Source organism: Sphaeramia orbicularis, chromosome 24 (genome assembly GCF_902148855.1).
Source record: "Sphaeramia orbicularis chromosome 24, fSphaOr1.1, whole genome shotgun sequence".
Classification (NCBI taxonomy): domain Eukaryota; kingdom Metazoa; phylum Chordata; class Actinopteri; order Kurtiformes; family Apogonidae; genus Sphaeramia; species Sphaeramia orbicularis.
In genome coordinates this window covers 42420625-42444347 of record NC_043979.1, presented here as the reverse complement: position 1 = coordinate 42444347, position 23723 = coordinate 42420625, and the positions used below count along the sequence as shown (strand labels likewise).

The following is a 23723-nucleotide window of genomic DNA, read 5'->3' as shown; positions in this document are numbered from 1 at the left end:
ATATTTAGTGTTTACAGAGATAAAACATTCAAGTCAATGATTCAACTTCTTTTCTACAGAGAAAGCAAAACAAACACAGGATCTCAAATAATTTCATGGATAATATCAATCAGATTTATATAGAGACTGTGAAAAAACAAAATCTGTTGAAATCAGTCCAAATATTTCTGTTAATGTCAGAAAGTGTAACTTTTGAGCTAAGTCGAATTTAATCAAATATTCAGTGCTTGCATTATTGTACAACTTAAAAAAAAAAAAAAAAAAAAAAGAGTTCAATTAGCCCTGAGGTAAAAGAAAAAAAATCTGTTTATTTAGTAAATCTGAATAATTTAACTATCACATTAAATTCACTGATATACAGGACAAAAATAATGCCAGGGAATCTATGAGTAATCCAGAATTTTACTGAAAAAAAAAAGAAAAAATCAAAGTGAGATAGAAGACACACTAAAATCTGCTCAATGAGATGTGTTTGATTTGCTCAGTGAAAAAAAAAAAAAAATAAAAAAATAAAAAAAAAAAAATATATATATATATATATATATATATATATATATATATATATATATCTGTATGAATTCAGAGATTCTGATTGACATCACATTAAAACTCACTACCAATGATTGTTAATGTGTGATTTACTTTATATAAATGTTTGAACTGAATACAAAAACTGGGGACAGTTCTAAGACTTCAGGGACTGAACAGGAACGGAACTCAAAGTCCAGGAATATGAGTGCCGACACCAGCTTATCTAGACCCGACATGGTCCACATCACACAGAGACACTGTGGAATGATAGTGGTGAAACCAAAACCCAGCATACACAGGCTCAGTGAATGTAGTGTTGAAGGTGTAGAGGTGGATCAGATCATTAGAGGAGATTCTGTAGAAAGACACAGATCCAGCGGAATAGTCCACATACACTGATACGCGACCAGACGAGGAGGGGGACTGAGGGAGGGGTCTTTGTGTACTATCATGCCAGACAGAGTAACCACCATCAAAGCAGGACAGACACCAGGACTTATCATTTCTTCCAAACCTTTGGAGAGGACTGCATCCACGTCTCGGGTCTCTGTAAGTCACAGCTATAGAAACCCGATCACTCCACTCCACCTCCCAGTAACAGCGACCAGTCAGACTAGTTGAACACAGCATCTGACAATGATAGTGATATCTCAATGGATGATCAGGATATGGCTGGTACTTCCCAAATATTGCTGTCCTCTTATTGTCAAGCAGTTGAACATAAGTTGGTATTGTGTTTTCATCCAGTGTGAGTTCACAATAATCTGAAGAAAAATATTAACACATGCAGTTAATCAAATATCTAATAGGTTTATTCCGTAGTTAAATTGACAGCATATTTGTAAAACAGAACAATGACACATTCTGTTGTCAGTAACGTTTAAATGAATAAATACTACAATTCTAAAGTATGTATTCTACACGAACCACACTTACACTTCTTCAGACCAGGTTTTAACCTGTGTGGTCCACAGTGGTCCACCCTGGAGGAAGAAACATGCAGAATGAATATTTGAACAAGCTCTAAAACAGAATAGAATAGAATAGAATAGAATAGAATTGAATAGAATACAATATCCTTTATTGTCATTGGGGGTGAATGAAATTACAGACAGACTGTACTATTAACATAGGTCAGAAAAGGAGTCCACGTCTTTTCAAATGTGTTAGCTTAAGTCAATCAAATTTTTTCCAGTATGAGAAAATAGAGCACCTCCATGACCCATTTTGAGAAGGCTGGTGGAGATGAGGATTTCCACTTAAACAATATAAGCAAATGCAAAACAATATAATGCAAATGCAATCAAGTCCTTATCATCAGAGGAAAATTTAAGTGGCGGTCAGTGCAACAACATAAATTAAAAAAAAAAAACAATACATAAAAAAATAAGAATATAGGGAATATAAATTTACAAAAAAGTAAAATAAGACAATAGAATATAAAATTTTATAAAAAGTAGATAGAAAAGAACTAAAAGTAGAATAAAATAAAAATAGACATATGAATAGGATTGTATACAATATTAATAATATTAACAGTATGTTAATCTGTGAGCAAGTCTATAAAAATATTGCATTTATTTTTAATAAATGTTGCATTTTTATTGCAAGAACAGAACTGCTGAGGATTATTTCACAAACCTATTGCACACAATTCATATTATCCAGGGTTATTGCACATTATTGGAAGTGATTGCACGAAGGTACATTGAGGGAAGTGATAAATAAATGCAAACTGTCATTTTTCACCGACCACTAGCAGCTCTAAATCAGATGTACAGCAGGAATCCTTCACAGTGCTGGTGTTTTTCCTCAGGCTCTCTTAATATGAATACACATGAGGCATGATCATGGTGTTCTGGTCCAGTTTGAATGGGATCCTGAGTTGATCCATAGAGATTTCAGAGCTACAAATTGCTACAGTTCTGTGGGTCAGATCAGAGTGTCCTCCTTGTATAGGATAATTAATTTGCTTGCAATTCATCCATCTTATTGTTTATTACCTTGCATAATGGAGGGCAGGCGTGGATATGTCATTATACCATAATTTCTCAGGCTCTTCATCTGATCAGCTGTTTACATGTTGTTGGAAGAAGTGACTAGGATGTCCAAAGCATGACCTGACAGAATGACTTTCCTACTGTAGCTGTTGCAATTACTGCTGTAGCTGCCACTCAAATAAGCATCATAAATTTAATCAGACACTTCCATCATAATCTATGATTACACATCTGTCACTTACCTTCTGCTGTGAGAAAAGAAAGACGGCATTTTTTTTCTCACAGCTCGTTCTTGGCACATCATTCACGCAGAACTTTTTTCTAATGTGGTGTCCGACAACTATTGTGTGATTGGTCTGAAATTTGAAGTGGGTGTGGTCAATGACAAAACATGTGGGATTTTCAAGGAGTTTTGCAGTTCTTGTGATGTATAAAATGTCCTGACTGGAATTAACTTTGTTCTGGTTCTTGCCAGAAATTTCTCTGTTTCTCTGCAGAGTATTTACAGGCCTTTAAACACCATGAAGACAGACCGATGGACACCACTAATAGAGATGTACTATGGACAAGTCTAAAAATGTTCACAGCTTCTATTACGTACTTGTCACCATTACAATACCAATGACAGAATAAATTCAGAATAAATAGATGAAAACAGCTTTCTGGCAAACATCTCTGCATTAGACCGTATCTGTGAGAGCAGATGTACAGTCACGGAAAAAATGATTAGACCACCCTTGTTTTCTTCAATTTCTTGTTCATTTTAATGCCTGGTACAACTAAAGGCACATTAGTCAGGACAAATATAATGATAACAAAAATAGCTCATAAGAGTTTAATTTAAGAACTGATATCTATCCACTTTCATGGTTTTCTTGATAATAACCAAAATCAGTTAAGTTCTTACACCAGTAGCTATGGTATTGTACTGACAAAATAGTGCTTTTAGGCATTCCATGTTTTCTTTACCTCCGCCAAGGAGGTTATGTTTTTGCCGGCGTTGGTTTGTCTGTCTGTCCAGGTGCAAGATAACTCAAAAAGTTATGGGCAGATTTGGATGACAATTTCAGGAAATGTTGATACTGGCACAAGGAACAAATGATTAAATTTGGGTGGTGATCGGGGGGGGCACTGATCTGCCTTGGTGGAGGTCTGCGCTCTCCGAGTGCTTTTCTAATTCTGTCCGTTTTATTCACGATATACACAGGAGTTAGTACTTGATTGCATAACCATTGTTTTTGATGACTTTTGATGGTCCAATAATTTTTTCCACAACTGTACGTAAAATGGGCTGAAACTTTGAAATGTCTGATTTATGTTTTCTTGGTTATCCTTTAAGATGACAGATCCAACAAGAGACATGTGAAAAAGACAGACTCGTATGTCCATACCTGAGAGTGTCCAGTCTCCACTGTGGATCCTCCAGATGAACAGACAAAAGCTTCACCCCTGGTTCTCCAGGATGGTTGTAGCTCAAGTCCAGTTCTCTTAAATTCGTGGGATTGGACCTCAATGCTGAGGCCAAAGAAGCACAACCATCCTCTGTGATTAGACATCCTGACAATCTGGAAACACAAAACGGTGGTACAATGCTTGGAATCAAATATTTAGTAATTAAAATCCCTGCAGGTGTTTTAAATACGTATTACTAAATTAAGTTCATTTAAAAATATTACAACATTATAACCTGAGAGCCTCCAGTGTACAGTTTGGACTCTCCAGTCCAGTAGAAAGTATCTTCACTCCCAAATTCTGAAGATCATTGTTACTCAGGTCAAGATCTCTCAGACTCGAGGATTGGGAGCCAAGGACTGACGACAGGACTTCGCAGCTTCTCTCTGACAGATTACACACAGCCAGCCTGAAGAAATGTATACATTAGAAAACATTAGGTTCAATGCTGTGGAGGTTCAAGGATGGGCTGGTTGATGTGGCCAAAAATATTTAAAATTCAATGCAACACTAAATCATCTGTGTAAATCATACTCACTGCATGTCAGAGTTCAGCAGATCACAGACTTTCAGTAATTCTTTACTGTCTGAGGTTGTCATTTTATGTTATTATTTGTTCAGCAACAAAACAACACATTACAGAAACTGTAAATTAAAGCAGACTAAAACCACAAAGTTTAGTGCAACACAAAATGCTAAAGTTTGCTTACTTGGAGAAATCAATGCCACATATCTACAAGGCAAAATTCTCAGTAAAATGCAATAATTAGGAAAAGGAAGCTCAGGTCCGTTTTTGTCTGCCCTAAGATGCTACACGTTGTACAAGTTGGTTGTACTCAGTGCACTCTTCTATGCTGCAGACTGCTGGGGAGGTAGCATCTGTCAAAAGGACACAATACTGGACAAACTGGTGAAAAATGCAGGTTTGGTTTTTGAAGAGAATGTGGAAAACACTGGTGACTGAGAGATATACACTGAGAAAAGTGCAGAGTATCTTGGAAAATCCAGATCCTCCTCTTTATTCTATTGCTTACTTGGCGAAATCAATGCCACAAACCCATACGGCAAAATTCTCAGTAAAATGCAATAATTAGGAAAAATCCTCCAGGCCAATTTTATCAAAAAGGACACAGTTGGCTATTTTTCTTATGGAAGCTCAGGTCTGTTTTTGTCTGCCCTAAGATGCTACACGTTGTACAAGTTGGTTATACTCAGTGCACTCTTCTATGCTGCCGACTGCTGGGGAGGTAGCATCTGTCAAAAGGACACATAACTGGACAAACTGGTGAAAAATGCTGGTTTGGTTTTTGGTGAGAATGTGGAAAACACTGGGGACTGAGAGATATATGCTAATTAAAGTGCAGAGTATCTTGGAAAATCCAGATCCTCCCCTTTATTCCACTCTGATGAGCCAGTAAAGCAGCTCCAGTGGATGACGATCCTTCTTCTTGCCCACTGCCATCAGTCCACAACGCCTCAGTCTAATGATGCATAAACTGATGATTGCCTGTTCTGTTTTTTTTTGTTTGTTTGTTTGTTTCGCTTTCTTTCTTTCTTTTTCTTGAGTTCAGAAAACAAGTGAATTTACCCTTGAGGATCATAAAGCTAGTCTGTATATGTGTCTGTAATGACATGAGTCGACAGGTCATTCAAATAGAAATTTGACTGACTAGGAATGTTTTGATTGCACTGTTATTGATAATATGACAAATTAAGACTAATTATGATCTAAGATTATGAGATCACCCACCCCTAGTTAAAGTAAACAAGTGAAATCTGTAAACAAGTGAATCTGTAATCAAGTGAATGTTCAAGAAACCTGAGAGTCTCCAGTGTACACTTCAGACTTTTCAGTCCAGTAGAAAATATTTTCACTCCTGAATCCTGAAGGTTGTTGTTACTCAGGTCGAGAATTCTCAGACTGGAGTACTGGGAGCTAAGAACTGAGGACAGAGCTTCACAACTTCTCTCCGACAGGTTACAGCCAGTGAGCCTGAAGAAATATACACATTAGAAAATAAGATTTTGCGCTAATATTTTAACGAAAACAAATTCCATGTAGAATCATATTATACCAATAGCTGAAATCTGACCTGAGCATCACCAGTGTACAGTTTATGTTCTTCAGTCCAACAGATAAAAGCTCCACTCCTGAATCCTTCAGATTATTGTTAATAAGGTCCAGTTCTCTCAGACTGCAAGACTGGGAACTGAGGACTGAGGACAGAGTTTCACAACCTCTCTCTGACAGGTTACAGGAAGTCAACCTAAAGGCACGTTCACATTTGAAAACATGAGTGTTTATGAAGATTCATGGTAAGGTTTTGACAAAGAATAATAATAAATATCATACTGATCATACCAAGACCTGAAATCTGACCTGAGAGCCTCCAGTGCACAATGCGGACTCTTCAGTCCAGGAGAAAGTAACGCCAGCCCTGAGTCGCGCACATCATTGTGGCTCAGGTCCAAATCTCGGAGAATAGAGGACTGGGAGCCGATAACTGAAGACAGACCTTTACAGCATCCCTCTGACAGGTTACATCCACTCAGGCTAGAGAGAAATTAAACTTTTGTTTGTTTTTGAATAACACAGCAGTATATTATTATTGGATCTTCAATGAATTCCGTACTCACAGAGCTTTGTTGGAGGCTTTCACTACTGGTAGCAGCCGTAGAAGAGTATTATCTGACCGATAGTATTTCCTCAGGTCAAACACTTCCAGATCTTTATCTGATGACAGTAAGATGAAGACCACTGCTGACCACTCAGCAGGCGACAGACGATCACCCCAAGGGATCCTTTCTGAGCTTAGCCAGAAAAACCATTGAATCTGATCCACCAGGGAATGGTCGTTAAGCTCATTCAGACAGTGGAACAGACTGATGCTTCTCTCTGCAGACAGATTCTTACTGATCTTCTTCTTTATGTACTCACTTGTTTTCTGATTGGTCTCTGAGCCACCTTCTGTCTGTATCAGTAGACCATGGAGGAGCCTCTGATTGGTCTGAAGTGAAAGACCCAGGAGGAATCGCAGGAACAAGTCCAGGTGTCCATTTGGACTCTGTAAGGTCTTTTTCACAGCAGTCTGGTAGAACTGTGTTTGATTTTGTTTACCTCTGAATAGTTTAGACAACCAGGACCACCATGATTCTTCTGCCAGAAGACTGACTCCAGTCTTGAAGAAGGTCAGATGGACATGGAGAGCTGCCAGAAACTCCTGAACACTCAGATGGACGAAGCAGAACACCTTGTTGTTATGAAGCCCGCTCTCTTCCTTAAAGACCTCTGTGAACACTCCTGAGTACACTGAGGCTGATCTGATATCGATGCCACACTCTCTCAGATCTGATTCATAGAAAATGAGGTTTCCTTTCTGCAGCTGCTCAAAAGCCAATTTTCCCAGAGACTCAATCATCTCCACAGTCTCATGACTCCAGTCAATTTCGGATCTTCCATTATATTTGATGTTCTTCACTTTGGTCTGAACTACCAGGAAGTGGATGTACATCTCAGTCAGGGTCTTGGGCAGCTCTCCCCGCTCTGTGGTCTTCAACACGTCCTCCAGAACTTTTGCAGTGATCCAGCAGAAGACCGGGATGTGACACATGATGTAGAGGCTTCGTGATGTCTTGATGTGAGAGATTACTGTGTTGGCCTGCTCCTCATCTCTGAATCTTTTCCTGAAGTACTCCTGCTTCTGTGGGTCGGTGAACCCTCTGATTTCTGTCACCATGTCAACACACTCACTAGGGATCTGATTGGCTGCTGCAGGTCGTGTGGTTATCCAGATGCGAGCAGAGGGAAGCAGTTTCCCCCTGATGAGGTTCATCAGCAGAACATCCACTGAGGTGGACTCTGTAACATCAGTCAGGATCTGAGTGTTGTTGAAGTCCAGAGGAGGTCGACACTCATCCAAACCGTCAAAGATGAACACAACCTGGAAGTCTTCAAAGATCCAGATTCCTGCTTCTTCAATTTCAGTAAAGAATTGATGAAGCAGTTCCACCAAGCTGAACTTCTTCTCTCTCAGCACATTCAGCTCTCTGAAAGTGAATGGAAATGTAAAGTGTATGTCCAGGTTGGCTTTGTCTTCAGCCCAGTCCAGACTGAACTTCTGTGTTAAGACTGTTTTCCCAATGCCAGCCACTCCCTTTGTCAGAACTGTTCGGATTGGTTTGTCTCTGTCAGGTGGTCCTTTAAAGATGTCTTTACATGTGATAGTTCTTTCTGGTCTGTCTGGTTTCCTGGATGTTGTTTCAATTTGTCTGACCTCATGTTCATTGTTGACCTCTGCAGTCCCTCCTTCTGTGATGTAGAGTTCTGTGTAGTTCTGGTTCAGATAAAGGTTTTGGGTTCCTTCGTTAGCAGTGTCCTCAAACACAAACTTCTGTTGCATCTTACATTTAAACTCTTCCTGACACTGGGTAAGAATATCTGAATGAACACAGAAGAAATTAACAGATCAGTTTTCTTTTATGACTTAATCAGATTGATAACTACATTTCTGAAAGTAATTCCATTAGACCAGCACCATCTTTTTTTCCTGTGTAAAGTGAAGAACTACTGGTCTGCATACTCTTTTTATATAATGAGTGGCTAAATGCAAAAAGGTGGATTCAGGGCTTTTCCTGGTTCAAGATGAGTGAGAGGTAATGCTGATCATGATACCGGTCATGTTCACTATGTCTTCAACTGCCTCAAGCAAATACCACTACAAACAACATTCTTCAGGAATTCTAATAATTTAAATAAAGTTATCACAATAAAAAAAAAATATGACAATAGTCTTAAAATAACTAATAATCTTCTTCCTTGGGCAAGATTCATAATTAAACTTCTGTTATAATCATCATGTGATTGTCCCAACACCGTCCTCCAGTGTCATGTGATGACTATAAGATATACAGTAAGTATCTTCTGTCTTTGTTGCATGTTCTGTCTTTGTTAGTGACTTACCTTGAGGTTCAAAAGAGATTTTTGACAATTTGTCTGCATGATCATTGCGGTTCATCTGCACCAAAACTATTCTTGCGACTTTAACAGTGTATATACTGTAAGTTTTCAACATCTGGTCCAGAGTTTCTGTCTTATCTGCACCCTCCAGTTGACATATTGAGATTGGTATAAAGTTTCCCTGGAAGTCCCTCTGCTGCAGATGCCATTTGAACAATCTGAAGTCTTCAGCTCCCAAATTCTCCAAAGTGTCAGACAGGATCCTTCTAGGTGTAGCCATCTGTCCTGCCTGCAATGATACAAAATAGGCCAAAATCCTACTTTTGACATCAAGACCAGACAATGTTTTTTATCCATCCTGTCATTATTTAGGTCTGGGTCCTTGGGACCACAATGAAAGGAGACCAGCTGAGAGCTCCTTCTACCATCTAGCTGTTCCATGTCCTCCAAGGGAAACCAAAACTGATCCTGAGCCAAATGACAGGCATAGCCCCCTAGTCCACAAGGGGTTTCCAGGGCCAGTTCAGAGTCAGGGCCTAATCTCAAATCACTTCCTTCTGTTTCAATTTCCAAAGAACCAGGAAAACTGTTTCCAGAGCAGCAACACTTCTTCACCAGGAGATAACCAAGCACTGATTATGTCACGGGATGGTTGTGGGTCGACTGTGACCAACAGGACCAACTAAAACTTAACAACCACCACGTAGAATCTAATCTGCTTTATCATCTTTAAAAGGTGCAACAAGATGAAAGTAATGGATCAACATCACAGATTAAACAAAATAAAAACAAGTGGTGCCAGGTGCAACAAACTCCACCCCTTGCATGTACTGTAGCTTATTTTGGCATCAATCCCGCTGATGTCATCATGTCTATGTGTGTGTTGATGTCAGCATAGACATACACAGCACAGACAAATTTCATCCATTGCAAGTAAATGGGAGAAAAAATATTTTAAAAATTTGTAAAAAAAAAAAAAAAAAAAAAGATCTTTGACCTTGTTATAATAATGATAATGGATTGGATTTATATAGTGCTTTTCTAGACACCCAAAGTGCTTAAATTATTGACCCATTATTCATTTGCTCTCACTTTCCCCTTCTGGTGGTGGTAAACTACATTGGTAACCACAGCTGCCCTGGGGCAGGCTGACACTGTCCTCGTCATTGTTGTCAGTACCAGTATCTTCTGCTTATTCCGTGGAATAAGTGGAAGAACTTTGACCTAATTTTCCCAAAATGTAATCACCTCTATTCTGGGTCACTGGTAATATAGAAATCCAGTTTGGTATGAATACAACCAATAGTTTTGCAGCTAAAGTGTTAACAAACCGAACCAAAAATAATACCCCTTGCCTCCCCTTCAAGGGGCAGGGTAATGATGTAAAAGACAAAACAAGATGACAAACAGGCACTGGTAGCTTCTGATTGCTGATTTACTTTTGCAAGCTGACTTTCACAACATTACAGGTTAACAATGTTAACTCGCTAAATTATCCCCATTGGGAAATTTGATCTCTGTATTTTACCTATCCTAATACACACACACAATACCTAGCATTAGCTTCAGCAATTAGCATCAGCATATGGCACACACATTGATACCAACCAGTTTCAAGAATGAAAACACAAACACTGTTCTTCTAAGCTGATGACAAACTGGTGAAACAGAATTATTGATATTTCTACAATTCCATTCTACATCTGACACACTGAACCTTTCCCTGCAGATCTGAGCCTCAGTTTTTGTCTCATCGTGTTCATCTTGTTCCTTCACAAACAGAACCATCTCTATCGGATCATGTGACATCTCCTACCTCGCTGATGATGATAAATGAAGTGAAATAACTGGTCAAGAAACAGATGCGCTGATGAGGATCGGTCTCAGTCGTTGATGTTCATCTGTAAACTGAAATATGGAAAGAATAGAGCAGTTCAGACCTTTGGAACGAACAACAGCAGAGTTAATCATTAACACAACCAATAAACCTTTATGTTTTTACTGGTGATTCATTTTGATTCACATCCTGATGAGGAGACAGCGGTTGCCATGGGTGGTGTTTTAGTGTTAATCTAATAGTCGTGACGTTCTGTGTGCCTACACGGTGATGATGTTCATGTACTGTGGGTGAAGACAAAGACTCAGAAGCAGAATAAAGATATATCATATTTAAATCACTCTTTCCATCATTTACTAATTCATATTTTCTCTATAATCAGCCACATATTTATAGCAAATGTCTTAAATGGTGTTTACAGGTCTTCTTCATCACTAAAATGCAGAAAACATAAATTATACAGAGAGTTTTGCATTTGCTGTATGTGTTCAGTGTTCTCATGTCCCCAGGGCACGTCATTAACTTTTATTAACCATTTAAACCATGAAATGATGGAAACGTTATCTGATGTTGCAAACATAAATAAGATGAACAAGACCTAAGAAAGACAATAAGATGACAAAAAGGTACCTGTAGTTTCTGATTCAAGATTTACTCATTCATTTCTGTATTTATTTACTTATTTAATGCTCATTTTATAATACTATGAAACACTGAGACAATAAAGAAACAAACAAACAAATGCAAAATCAACCAACCAACCAACCATCCAACCAAAGAAATACATAACCATATTTTCCTTCTTTGTCATCTTAATCTTGTCATTTTTCAATCCTTCAGTCCCACACTCTGCAGCCTACCTTTCCCAGAATACAGCTGGACATGTTCTTTTCCTTTTCCAGCTTTTTCCGGAATCATAGCAGAAGAAAAATACATCTGTTCTCCTCCCTCTCTTCCTTCTTTTCCTCCTCTCACACAGCCCCATTTGTTTACTCCTCCTCTACAGCCTGGATTGTGATTGGCTGACAGTCTTTCGCCTCCCCCAGCTCGCCACACATTGACCTTTGACCCCCCTCCTCTACATCAGGCTGGTTTCATTCACAGTCTGACTCTGTTTCCTGCAGCGTGTCAGTGGTTCGCAGTCTCTCAGGTAAGAAGCTGCCGTTCACTGCGTTTTCTGTTCAAGATGTCTCTGTGCACTGATGCATTGTGGGAAATGTCCACATTGATGTTTGTTTACGTGGCTCTGGGTTAAAGCTGCAGAATGTTTAGCTTCAGAACAGCTGCAGAAAAGTGAGACATGCCAGACTGAAGAGTTTCAGACATTGTCTTACTCCTTTGCAGTGAATCAATGTTTGATGAGTCATCGAGCAAACTGTAACAGGGTTAAAGGTCTTTTCATCCTTTATATTTTGATCAACTTAATGTTTGTCTGACATCCACTTAAAATTCTGAGTGAAACAGAGTAAAACCAGCTCATGATGGTCGACGTTTCCTTCTTTTTAATTCAAAAGTTGTTGATCTCACTGTCTAATTATGTCTATTTAACGTTTAATTACTAGAATGTATAACTGGAGTAACTGCCATTTCATCCTATTTACTGTAAGCATCCCCAGATCCATCTGATCCAGTTAAAGTTTGCTTTTTATGTACAAAGTCATAATTACATTGTTTTTTTTTTTTCATATCTAATCTTTGCAAAACAGCTCTTCATTTTAATATAATTCTGGTTGCTTTCAGGTATATTGTTAATATTTAATTTGATGATAATGTAAATATGTCTAAACAGTTCCAGTGGGTAAATATTAAAGTAAATGTGACTGATCTGTTTGATGAATTATAAAATTATCACTACAGAGCCTGTGAAAAACAGATAAATTCTACTTTAACAGATTGACTTTTTAAAGCATATGCGGAGTAGAGGAACAGTAGATGTTTGTTCAACTTTTGAGGATTAATGGGATTTAATCTGTTGGTCTGATGATGTTTACTTGCATTCAATTGACTAACAAGTAAGAATGAATTAAGTTTAATCTTTAGCTTAAGTGACTAGTCCTCACACCTAATTTTACAAACTAAAACACTACTGATAAGGTGCAAAAATCTTCAGAAGCTGCTGCATTTATCCTGTGACACTGTCATATTAACCCATAAGGACCCAGAGTGACATTTGTGGCAGTTCCAAATGAATTTTTCTCTTGTCCTTAAGTGGTTTATCACCATTTATTGTAATATTATCTTCTGTATTTTGTGTTTCTTTCTATGAGCAGATATTTTCAGATAAGAGCCCAGAGACTGTGAAACACCGTCTTACCTGGATAAATGAAAGCTAATCCAAAAACCGTCCTTTGAGAAATAAGTCCTTCACTTCTTTTACGTCTGACACCCGAGACCTGTTCTTATCTTGCAGGTTTTTTAAAATTCCTCTACACTGGCTCTGATAGCAAACTACGGTGGCCCTGAAGGGCAAACCACATGAGAAATCGCGAAGCACACAAGAAAAAGAAAGGCACACACACACACACACACACACACACACACACGAAAACATAATAGAAAAAACTTATGCAAACAAGATAATAAAAAAAAACCCACACACACAGTAGAAAATAAAAAATCACACAAACAAGAAAAAAAAAAAATCACACACAAGAAAAAGAAAATCATACACATGAAAAAAACCCACACAAATAAGAAAACACACACACACACACACACACAAGAAAAAGAAAATCACGCAAACAAGACAAAGGTACTACCAGAAAAGGTAGGTACCTGCCATGATCAGGATCTGGATGCTGATTGGATTGTTTTTCTGACAGGTGGGAAAACCGGAAGTTTATTTCGCACCAGTCAGAGAGAGGGACAGTGCTTCTGTCCAATCAACATCCAGACAACAGGTACCTGCATTTTGCAGTACGACCTTTTCTTGTGTGCATGTTTTTCTTTTTCTTGTGTGTGTGTTTTTCTTGTGTACGTGCTTTAAAAAATTAAAAAAAAAAAAAAAAAAAAAAAAAAAAAAAATATATATATATATATATATATATATATATATATATATATATATATATATATGTTAGAGACATTGCATATTAATGAACACCTACAATAATTGCAGCTGTAAACATGCAGTAGTGCTAATTTCCATCTGTAGTCCCTAGGCAGGTGACAGGAAAAACTGTTGACAAAAAGGCAAAACATCCTAAAACACTCAGTAAAAAGACAGCTGACAATTGTGTGCCTGTCTGGTTTTTTGGGTGTGCATTTTTTCTTGCGTGCGTGCTTTTCTTTTTCTTGTGTCTGCCTTTTTCGTGTTTATGTGATTTTCTTTTTCTTGTGTGTGTGCTTTTTTTTGTTGTTTGTGTGATTTTCTTTTTCTTGTTTGTGTGTGTATGTGTGTGTTGTTGTTGTTGTTGTTTGTATAATTTTATTTTTCTTGTGTGTGTTTTTTTTCATGTGTGCTTTGTGATCTGTTGTTGTGGTTTGACTTTCAGGGCCACTGTATTGTTCTTTTTCTTCTTTTAGTCCAATCAGCTTTTCCCTTTTTAATTCTCAGTCATGTTTTCATTGGCCTCCCTGTCACTCCGCCTCCGGGCATTTGGTTACCGAGGAGACAGACGCACCATGGCAACAGTCATCTCTGGAAACAAGACATCCAAGTAAGTCCACTTCCCAGTCCTTTGAGTCAGAGTTCTGGACTTGTTTTAAACCTGGTCCTGGTCTGTGTGCAGGCTGGTGAGGCAGAGGCTGACAAAGGAGGTGGAGCAGATGAAGACTCAGTTTTTGGGGTTCAGGCCCAGTCTGGTGGTTTTACAGGTGAGTTATGATGGCAGGACCAGGTTTAGACAGTTTGATTTGATCAGTCAGACTTCATCAGATGAAGACATGATGAGTTGTCACTGAGCAAGATTCAGCCGCTTCAGGTCAGACCTGGACCAGCTGTGATCCACTCTGTTTACTGCAGCTGCTGCTTCTGATAAGACCTGACCAGACCTGAACCAGTTGTAGACCTGCATGGCCAAGGTTCACTGTGTGACTCTACTGACCCTCAGAGATTCCAACGATGGGTTTTACGTTTGTTTTACAGTTTTTTTTCTGCTGTTTTTCAGGTGGGAGACAGAGATGACTCCAACCTGTACATCAGCCACAAACTGAAGGCTGCAGCCGAGGTGAGAAGCACCATCCATCCTGGGCTGTGGCTCAGTTGGTAAAGTGGGTTGTCCAATGCTCCGGTTCAAATGCGGCGGTTCGAATCCTGCCTCCCGACTGTTCACATGTTGAAGTGTCCTTGGGCAAGACACTGAACCTTAAATTGCTCCCAGTACGGCCTGGCAGCATGATGGCAGCCACATACTGGTGTATGAGTGTGTGCATGAATGGGTAAATGTGAGGCTTTGTAAAGCGCTTTGGGCACCATAAAAGTGTGGAAAAGCACTGGTACAGACCATTTACCTTCCAATCACAGCTAGGGGTGTATACTGGCAAGAATCTGGCGATACGATACAAAGCACAATACTAGGATCACGATATGATATATCATATATATACCATGATACTGTTAAAAAGGAAATGTTTTTGTTTGTTTGTTTCTTTAAAATGATTATTTCCTGGAAGAATTGATTTAAATATGCACAAATACTAAACACATTTTTATTTGATCACAATGAGATGTAATGCTATATCACAAAATGTTCCTGTGTTAAAACTTAAATTATATTTTACAGACATTACAGTTTGAGATCCTGTTCAAATGTTCATATTCTATTACTTCATAACTAACATCATAACATTATTTTTGTGCAATCCCAACAAAGGAACAAAGGAAAGGAACTAACATCTGCCTCTCAGACAGTAAAAAGGGCTTTTAGGATGCTTCAAATAACCATTATTTAATAAAACAATGTTAAATAATCATAAATAAGATACAAACAATAAAGAAAAACAAAAAACAAAATGAACCTCAGCCATATCTGCATTTAAATAAATACCTAAAAATACTGATACAGTACTTTTTAATATCGATACAGTATCGTGAAATGAAATATTGCAATATATTGCAGAACCAATATTTTCTAACACCCCAAATCATAGCCTGTGTTTTCAGAAACATCAGCCCCAGACAACAAAACACTGGTCCAAGCGGACTGTAGATTGAGCTTCATCTTTTTCCTCAGCTCCCTTTACACCAAAACAGCACAATACGACAGCCACATCACTGCACTGACCCACCTGTTGACCTGCCCGTAGGCCTGAGGTCAGGTACTGGAGAGGAGAGTCTGGCCAGTGGTTGAACCCCAGATTCAAGAGAGCAAGAGGTTTTTGTCCTAGTTGTGGAACACTTCTTTACAATGCATGAATGTGGAAGCATCCTTGGGAGATTTTCCAACCATACAAGTACAGATTTGTGGACTTGAAGAAACTGTCCCTTGTGGTATCCAGTAAATAAAGTAAAGTAAAGTAAATTTTATTTATAGAGCACTTTTCACAGACAGAGTCACAAAGTGCTTTATCAATTCAAATCAGAATCAAATTAAGTTTACAGAGACCCAACAGAATCCTTCAGGGGCAAACACTTGTGATTGGTGACAGTGGCGAGGAAAAACTTCCCTTTAACGGGCAGAAACCTCGAGCAGACCCAGACTCCTGAAGGATGGCTGTCTGCCTTGACCAGTTGGGGTTAAAGAGAGAGAGAGAGAGTAAAGGAGGAGAAAAGAGAGAGCGATAGAGATATAGAGAGACTGGGGGGGGGGGTGACACATGGAGTACGTTATGATGAATACATAGAGTGTAATCAGTCTGTGGTGGTCCTGGGTCAGGTGGGAGACTAAAAAGCCTTTTTGAACAGGAGGGTTTTGAGGTGTTTCTTAAAGCTCTCTACAGAGTCCATGGACCGTAGGTGTAGAGGCAGGTCATTCCATAGACGTGGTGCCACAGCTTTAAAAGACCTGTCACCGCGTGTGCTAAAACAGGTCCGTGGAACCATCAGCAGGTACTGTCCTGAAGACCTCAAGCTATGAGTCGAGCTGTAGGGCTGGATCCAGGTACCAGACCTGCTGCTATCCCTGTAGAACCAGAGCCAAATCTGGGTTCTGTTCATAACCTTCAAGGACAGAATCTTTTGGTTTCTTTACGTTCTGGTCTCTGTAGTTAATTTCCTGCTGAGACAACATCACAAAACAATGGGTGATGTCATAGAGGGTTTGTCTACTATTTACAAATGTATAATGGTTTTAACTGTGGATGTGACCAAGATAAAGCATTGGGAAAAAAGCAAATTCTTAGTCGATAGTGTTAGAAATCCTTGACGTTTGGCTGTGACAGTGACATGGTTGAGGTTTGGTTCATTTTAGATACAAACACAAAAAGACAGACTAATGGGAAAAGACTAATTTGTGAATGAGAAAATACATTTAGCTTCCTACATATACAACCACCACCACTTCCTTCTAAGGCTTGTCCATATTTAATGTCATTTGACTTTTCTTACTGTACTTTTTCAGGTGACCACAAGAGGTCATTTTAAGGCTGGTTTAATGTGGTTTAATGTTTCTGGGCATTGTCTCTCAACATCTTCTCATCGGTTTGTTCTACTGACTGAACAACAACCATCCTGTATTTTTGCACAATAAACCTGTGACGTGTTTTTCCTCCATGAGAAAACAATGAATGAATGAATGGACAGTGATCTCTGTATAAACCAGAGCAGCTTCAGTGACATCAAGTCTTCTTTCTGCAGATTGGAATCGATGCTAAACACGTGAGGCTGCCGAACACTGCGACGCAGGATGAGGTCAGATCAGAGACACACTTGACAAACCACCTGACCATGTCTACCTGTCCCAAACCACCAGCACTTCCTGTTTCCTGTCATCCTCCAGGTGCTGCGGAGTATCATCTCCGTCAATGAGAATCCATCAGTCCACGGCCTGATTGTCCAGCTGCCTCTGGACTCTGTGAACCACATTGACAATGAACTCATCACCAACGCTGTAGCACCTGAGAAAGATGTGGACGGGTGAGGAGGACAGGTTCACTGACACCAACAAAGGCATGAACACAAGGAGACATGATGAAATTAACATAAAGAACAAAGATGCATGTTTATATTCAGTGAGAAAGACATGGAATAAGTTGTTTAATAGGAAGATTTTAAAGATTTTGTCACAGTAGAAGTACACTGAGTTACTCGGTTTCCATTTCAATCACTCTACTTCAGTGTTTTTCAACCTTGGGGTCAGGACCCCACGTGGGGTCGCCTGAAATTCAAATGGGGTCACCTGAAATTTCTAGTAATTGATAAAAAAAAAAAATACTAATAAAAAATATATGGTGAGTTGAGAGAGACAATCACAATACATAAAAGACATGACAAACTCTGAAGCTGAAACTGAAGCACTGTGGTACTGTTTATCTTTCAAGTGTTCATTGTGGCATTGTGGTTTAAGATGCTGCAGCTCTTTCATAATTCATAGTTTGAGTTCTTGTTTGTTCAGTATTAATTGTCACCCTTGAAAATCCAAGGTGGAATGACTGTACATATTCTGACCAAGGAAAAAAAAAAAATCTCACTTTGTGCAGTAATCTACACCTGGATTTTCTGCCTCCGTCCATAATAACATGCATTATGTAGCCTGCCATGTATTTGTTCCAGCCATTCACTGAACCAGCCCATTTTGGTGAACACAACTACTCATCCAGGTAGATAGGATAATTAGTCGAATCACCTGTGTTAAGTGAACAGGTAGAGCCAATACATGGCAGGACTTTTACCTTTTGAAGCTGGCATTCTCCACCACTGGAAGCCAAAGCCTGGATCACCCATGACACCCCCCCCCCCCCCCCCCCCCTTCCCCCCAAAAGGCTCATTAAGTCATAAATATATTACTTGTGTGGATAGAGTACATTTCCTTGTGCACAGATCTGCATCATCATGTTCATTTAGTTATATATTAATTAGTTTATATATATATTTAAGTAGTATTGTCATTATTTCAGTATCCACACTGTGTGAGGTCAACACCACTAATCAAATGAAGAAAGCTATAATTCAATGCCATTTCAATTTATTAATTTTTAGTACAACTCTGGACTCTGGCTTTTATTATGGAAGTTCTTCCCTCCTGTAGTGCTTTTAACAGTTTGATTGAAATACTATCAAATATGGTCAAATTATTAATGCCAAGAATGATTTTTAATCAGTTTTGGATTTTGTTAATATAGTATTGTATGTAAGGTACCGTATTTTACACTGTTTGTACTTTGGTTTATTCTGCCTCTGTTTACTCTATTTCTACTTGCTCTTTTTCTGTCTACTCACTCTACTTTTTCTATTTTTGCTCTACTTTCTCTTTGCTTCGCACAGTTTTTAATCATCCTGACGACTGTGGCACAGAGTGAATCTCGTAAGTCAAGTCGTTGGATCTGACTTTGTCCTTCAACATGTAAACCAGTCTTCATTCTGCACTTCATCCTTTACTTTGACCTGTGTTGTGCACATTCAGTGTGTTTATGGAGCATCCTCTTCTTCTTCTTCTGTTGTGTTTAATAGTGCAGATTACACAGCAGCTTGAACTCCAGATAATTTAAAGATTGGGAAAGATGGCACTAATGTGTCTTTGTGTTTTATTCAGTCTGAGTTGTATAAATGCAGGTAAACTGTCCCGTGGGGATCTGGGCGACTGTTTCATCCCTTGTACACCAAACGGCTGCATGGAGCTCATCAGACAGACAGGTCACACTCTGGAACAAATACATCAAATACACCAATGTCCACTTCCACACATCTGAACAACACCTGAGTTCTTTCATTTCCTGTTTCTGAGTAGGTGTGTCTGTGGCAGGGAAACACGCTGTGGTGATTGGTCGCAGCAAGATTGTTGGGGCTCCAATGCATGACCTGCTGCTGTGGAATCATGCCACTGTGACCACTTGCCACTCTAAGACCCCCGACCTCCCTGTGCAGGTAACAGAATGCACCTGAGTGGTACTCTTACAGAACTAGACCTTGTTGTGTGTGATCTAATATCTTTGGATACCAGAGGCAATTTCTCAAAGACTGCAAGGGAAGCTCAGCTTCCCCTAAAATCACAAAAATTAAATGATTAAATGGATATGGTTGTGTTGACATTTCATTGACTACAAATGTGTTAGAACACATTTATCTCAAAGATGAGTCCATTCAGAATCAGCTTTATCACAAATCAGCGGACTCGATGTTGTTCACTTCTCATACATTCCTGTTACGCTGTTTTCTCATACGATCTATGGTCAGTGCATTTGCCCGTAGACACTCGGCATCCATGCACTTCAATGGGACTGAGTGAACAGTTTTTTTCATTACCTGAAAATTGGACGGTAATCGGATAAATGCCACGATGTTGTCCCGCCCCTGGACGCTCAGGGTCTCTGGGGGTGAATGGAGCTGTGGGTGGAGCTCGGCTGGGCTGGACGCTGGGCTTCCTTGTGCTGATTGGAGGATCGGTCGAAAGGCTGAATCCCATTTGACTGATAGCTATTTTGAGATATACTCCTTCACTTGACAGAGTTCAGTTTAATACTGTCTCGCATTCTGCTTGTGAAATCGAGAGAGAAACTGCAACGAAATAACTTGTTCATTTCTTGCACTGTAAATAAAATACACTCATTGTACTTCCTTTTTTCAATTTAACATAATTTCAATTTTCTTGTTTACTTGGTATGATAAGGTCACTGACCATTTTCTTAAAAAGGAATGGAGGGCAGAATTTATGTTTAAATAACTTGACTTTTTTTTTTTTTTTTTTGATATAAGCCCACAGTGAGCTTCCCCTCTCTGAAAGACGAGCAGCCGCCACTGTTGGATACTGTTAGGATTTTTTGTGTTCATTGATTGGAAGCTCCAAAGAGGAGTTCAGGAAGCACTTTGTCTCAGTTCAAGAATTTACTCTGATCACATGTGAAATGTAAAAGCCAGCGCTGGTCTCTTCGGACAAGAGCTCCCACAGAAACTCATGTCTAAGAGCCCCAAATTCCACGTGTGGTTGACAGTTATCTTCTTGGGTGACTCCACCCCAAGCAATGGGTTGCACTTCGCAAAGTCATCTGACTCTGTCTTCTGATTGGGTCTCACCTATTGACGTGGCTTGCCAACTGTTTGTCCACGTCTTGTTACTGGGATGTGCTACGCAAAGAGTCATGACTGTTGTTTTAGACGTGTATCTATTGGAATGCAAGGTCTCAGCTTCTGTAGCCACAACATCTCCTTCTGTGAGCAGAACTGACCCTGAATCTTATCAGTACTGGTGCCCATGACTTTACTGTGAGTCAAGCTCATCAGTAGAGAAATATATGAAGTTGCTGTAACATTTTAGAGCAGCTCAGAGCAACACTGCATTTATTCTATAATTAGTCTTCAATACTGTTGGAAATAACACTATCAATCAATTGCACAATATTCCCTGATGTCCCAATGCTGTTGGACACAAGACAGTTGCTCAATTCTGCCAGGTCAGAGCGACCCAGCAGATCGGCCAGAACCTAATAAACAGAATGAAACAGGTCATTAATAAGTCTCTGGTATCCTGGTAACACCCATATTTTGACTGAAAATGAACCAGATGACCTACAGATTAGCTCCCCTTTTGGTCATGACTTCTGTTTATTATGTGTATTAAAAGGCTGGAATTAAAGGGGACTCTGTGACTTTCCCTCAGACTGCAAGACTCCTGCGTCTTTATCTTTTCACTTCGACATTTCGCAACAATCTGATCAGACAAAGTCCAGTTCACGATGGGAAGAGGAAAACAATGGCAATAATGACAAGATACAACAAGAAATAACTTAAAAGTTATAAAATGGTGATGGTTTCACTGAGTATTTGCTCTGTGCAGGTGAGTCGAGCTGACATTCTGGTGGTCGGAGCTGGACGTGCTGAGATGGTGAAAGGAGAGTGGGTGAAGGAGGGGGCGGTGGTCATTGACTGTGGGATCAACCATGTACCGGGTAAATTACTTCAGTTCACTGTTACTTCTGGTTCTGGTCTTTGAAAACTGAAGTGAACTTGATGAGATGGCCTTCAGAGGCTGAGGGAGCGTCAGTGATGGTCAATTCAGTTTGGTTTACTTTATTTATTTCAAATATGCAACAAAACCAAGTAATCCCACTTAGTCTTTACAAATGAAGCAGATTATAAGAGAACCAAACAAACAAACAAAAACAAAAACCTGTACATATACATGAAAACAAAGTATGACTTCATTTGCATATTCGAAAAGGAGTGGGAGGAAGTGTAACTTAAGTATAACTTAAGTATAACTTCAGGGTTGTACATCCCCCACAGTGCATTGCAGTTTTAGAATTAGTTCAAGAACATGCATCCATAATTTGGTCAGAGAATAGAATATAGAGTATAGAATTTTTGGTGTATTTTTGAGAATCACCACTTGATGGTGCTTGCATTTCACTGCTGCCATTTGGGACTGAATGACTATTGATATATTTTGTTTGAACTTTTATTAATAGCAAAGTTAGAGTACAAAACGAGTGGAAAAAGAATTCTAGGATTAAGTCATAATATTGTGAGAATAACATTTGATTATTTAGATGGAAAAAAAGTCATGATATGACTAGAATTAGGTTGCAGTTTTGTTCTACATAGAAATATTGATCTGAAGACAGCACTGTGGTATTACACCAACATCTTTTGGTTGGTTTGTGATGGTTTGGGTGTAGAGTACACCATGGCAGGTTTAGCTTCAGTGATGGAGCTCAGCTTAGGTTAAAATACTTTCTGATCTTGAATCTGGTCTTTGAACCACAAGTCAATGTTTGAGATAACTCTTCCAAAACTCTTCCAAAGATTGTCACTGTTTTTGATAACTGTTTACATGGAGACTAAATAATAAATGATAAATAAAATAATCTGATGGGATCTGTGTTTACATTAACTGTACAACCTTGTGTCTGGTTACCTTTACCAGTGATTTAATTAAATCTAGTGTCGTTTATGTGTTTTTTCATCTTGGTTAAATGACTATTTCTCAAAAATAAACTAGGTCTGTGGCCACTGAAGATGAGAAAAGCACTTATGGCTTTCTCTTTCTCCCTCTTACCTCTTTCTGTTCGTCAGATGAGACAAAGCCGAGTGGGAAAAGGGTTGTTGGTGATGTCCACTATGCCTCAGCCAATCAGAGAGCAGGATACATCACACCTGTTCCAGGAGGGGTGGGCCCAATGACAGTGGCCATGTTGATGGAGGTGAAAGACAGTCTTTTACATTGTTTTCATTTTGTTGCATCTTTTTGTCTCTTTTACATTTTTTTTGTCATTTGTTGCATCCTTTTCACTCTTATTTAATCTTTTAGGTCTTTTACATCCTTTTTGTCTCATATTTTGTATTGTGTTGTTTCTTCTCTTACATCCTGTTCATAACATTGGCCTAAACAGCACTAATGACTCTGGGGTTCAGGTTTCCATTTGTCCTTTTTTGGGTTTTCTGTGTTCACTGACATTATTGTTCATTGTGTTTTGTTTCAGAACACGGTGCAAAGCGCTCAACGTTTCCTTCTTAAGAACCAACCGGGGAGGTGAAACAGGAAGCAGAGAAAAGTAAATACTGCTTTCAAGTGATCAGTCATGGCTCAAACCACTCCTCTTTAATCACGAGATGTGTTTCTTCATGTTTTCAGATGAAAGAATGGCCAATGACCTATGACTTCAGCAGCAGCTCGGCTCTTCGCAAACTGTCAAAGTGGAAACAGTAGCGGAGACCAATCAGCTGTTTCTGCTGTGGATCAGAGTATTGATGACTGACAGGAGGAAGAGTTTAATTTGACCTTTTTAATTATTCTCGTAGGTTTTAATGTAAATAGGATATGTAATTATAAAGTTTTAAGTAAATAAAGTTTTGAAAGTTTGTGTCTCCTGTTCTGCTGCCTCTCCCCTGATCAATAAAGTCTTTTAATGAAGA

General features: G+C 39.0%; 2 protein-coding genes across 2 annotated transcripts; one reads left to right on the top strand and one right to left on the bottom strand.

The window, feature by feature from the left end:
- Positions 1 to 569: 569 nt before the first annotated feature.
- Positions 570 to 11818, bottom strand: LOC115415554 (NACHT, LRR and PYD domains-containing protein 12-like). The gene is made up of 11 exons (XM_030129161.1): positions 11638 to 11818; positions 10757 to 10848; positions 8944 to 9229; positions 6621 to 8421; positions 6364 to 6537; positions 6077 to 6250; positions 5803 to 5976; positions 4219 to 4392; positions 3923 to 4096; positions 1468 to 1514; positions 570 to 1295 (listed from the first exon to the last, which is right to left on the bottom strand). Exons 3-11 carry the CDS (start codon positions 9218 to 9220, stop codon positions 751 to 753), a joined length of 3540 nt encoding a protein of 1179 aa, XP_029985021.1. The 5' UTR covers positions 9221 to 9229; positions 10757 to 10848; positions 11638 to 11818; the 3' UTR covers positions 570 to 750.
- Positions 11818 to 23357, top strand: LOC115415571 (C-1-tetrahydrofolate synthase, cytoplasmic-like). The gene is made up of 12 exons (XM_030129196.1): positions 11818 to 11927; positions 13600 to 13693; positions 14334 to 14436; positions 14509 to 14593; positions 14887 to 14946; positions 17514 to 17567; positions 17656 to 17792; positions 19408 to 19508; positions 19603 to 19739; positions 21646 to 21757; positions 22884 to 23011; positions 23291 to 23357. The coding sequence occupies exons 3-12, from the start codon at positions 14336 to 14338 to the stop codon at positions 23342 to 23344; spliced, it is 969 nt and encodes a 322-aa protein (XP_029985056.1). The 5' UTR covers positions 11818 to 11927; positions 13600 to 13693; positions 14334 to 14335; the 3' UTR covers positions 23345 to 23357.
- Positions 23358 to 23723: the final 366 nt, after the last annotated feature.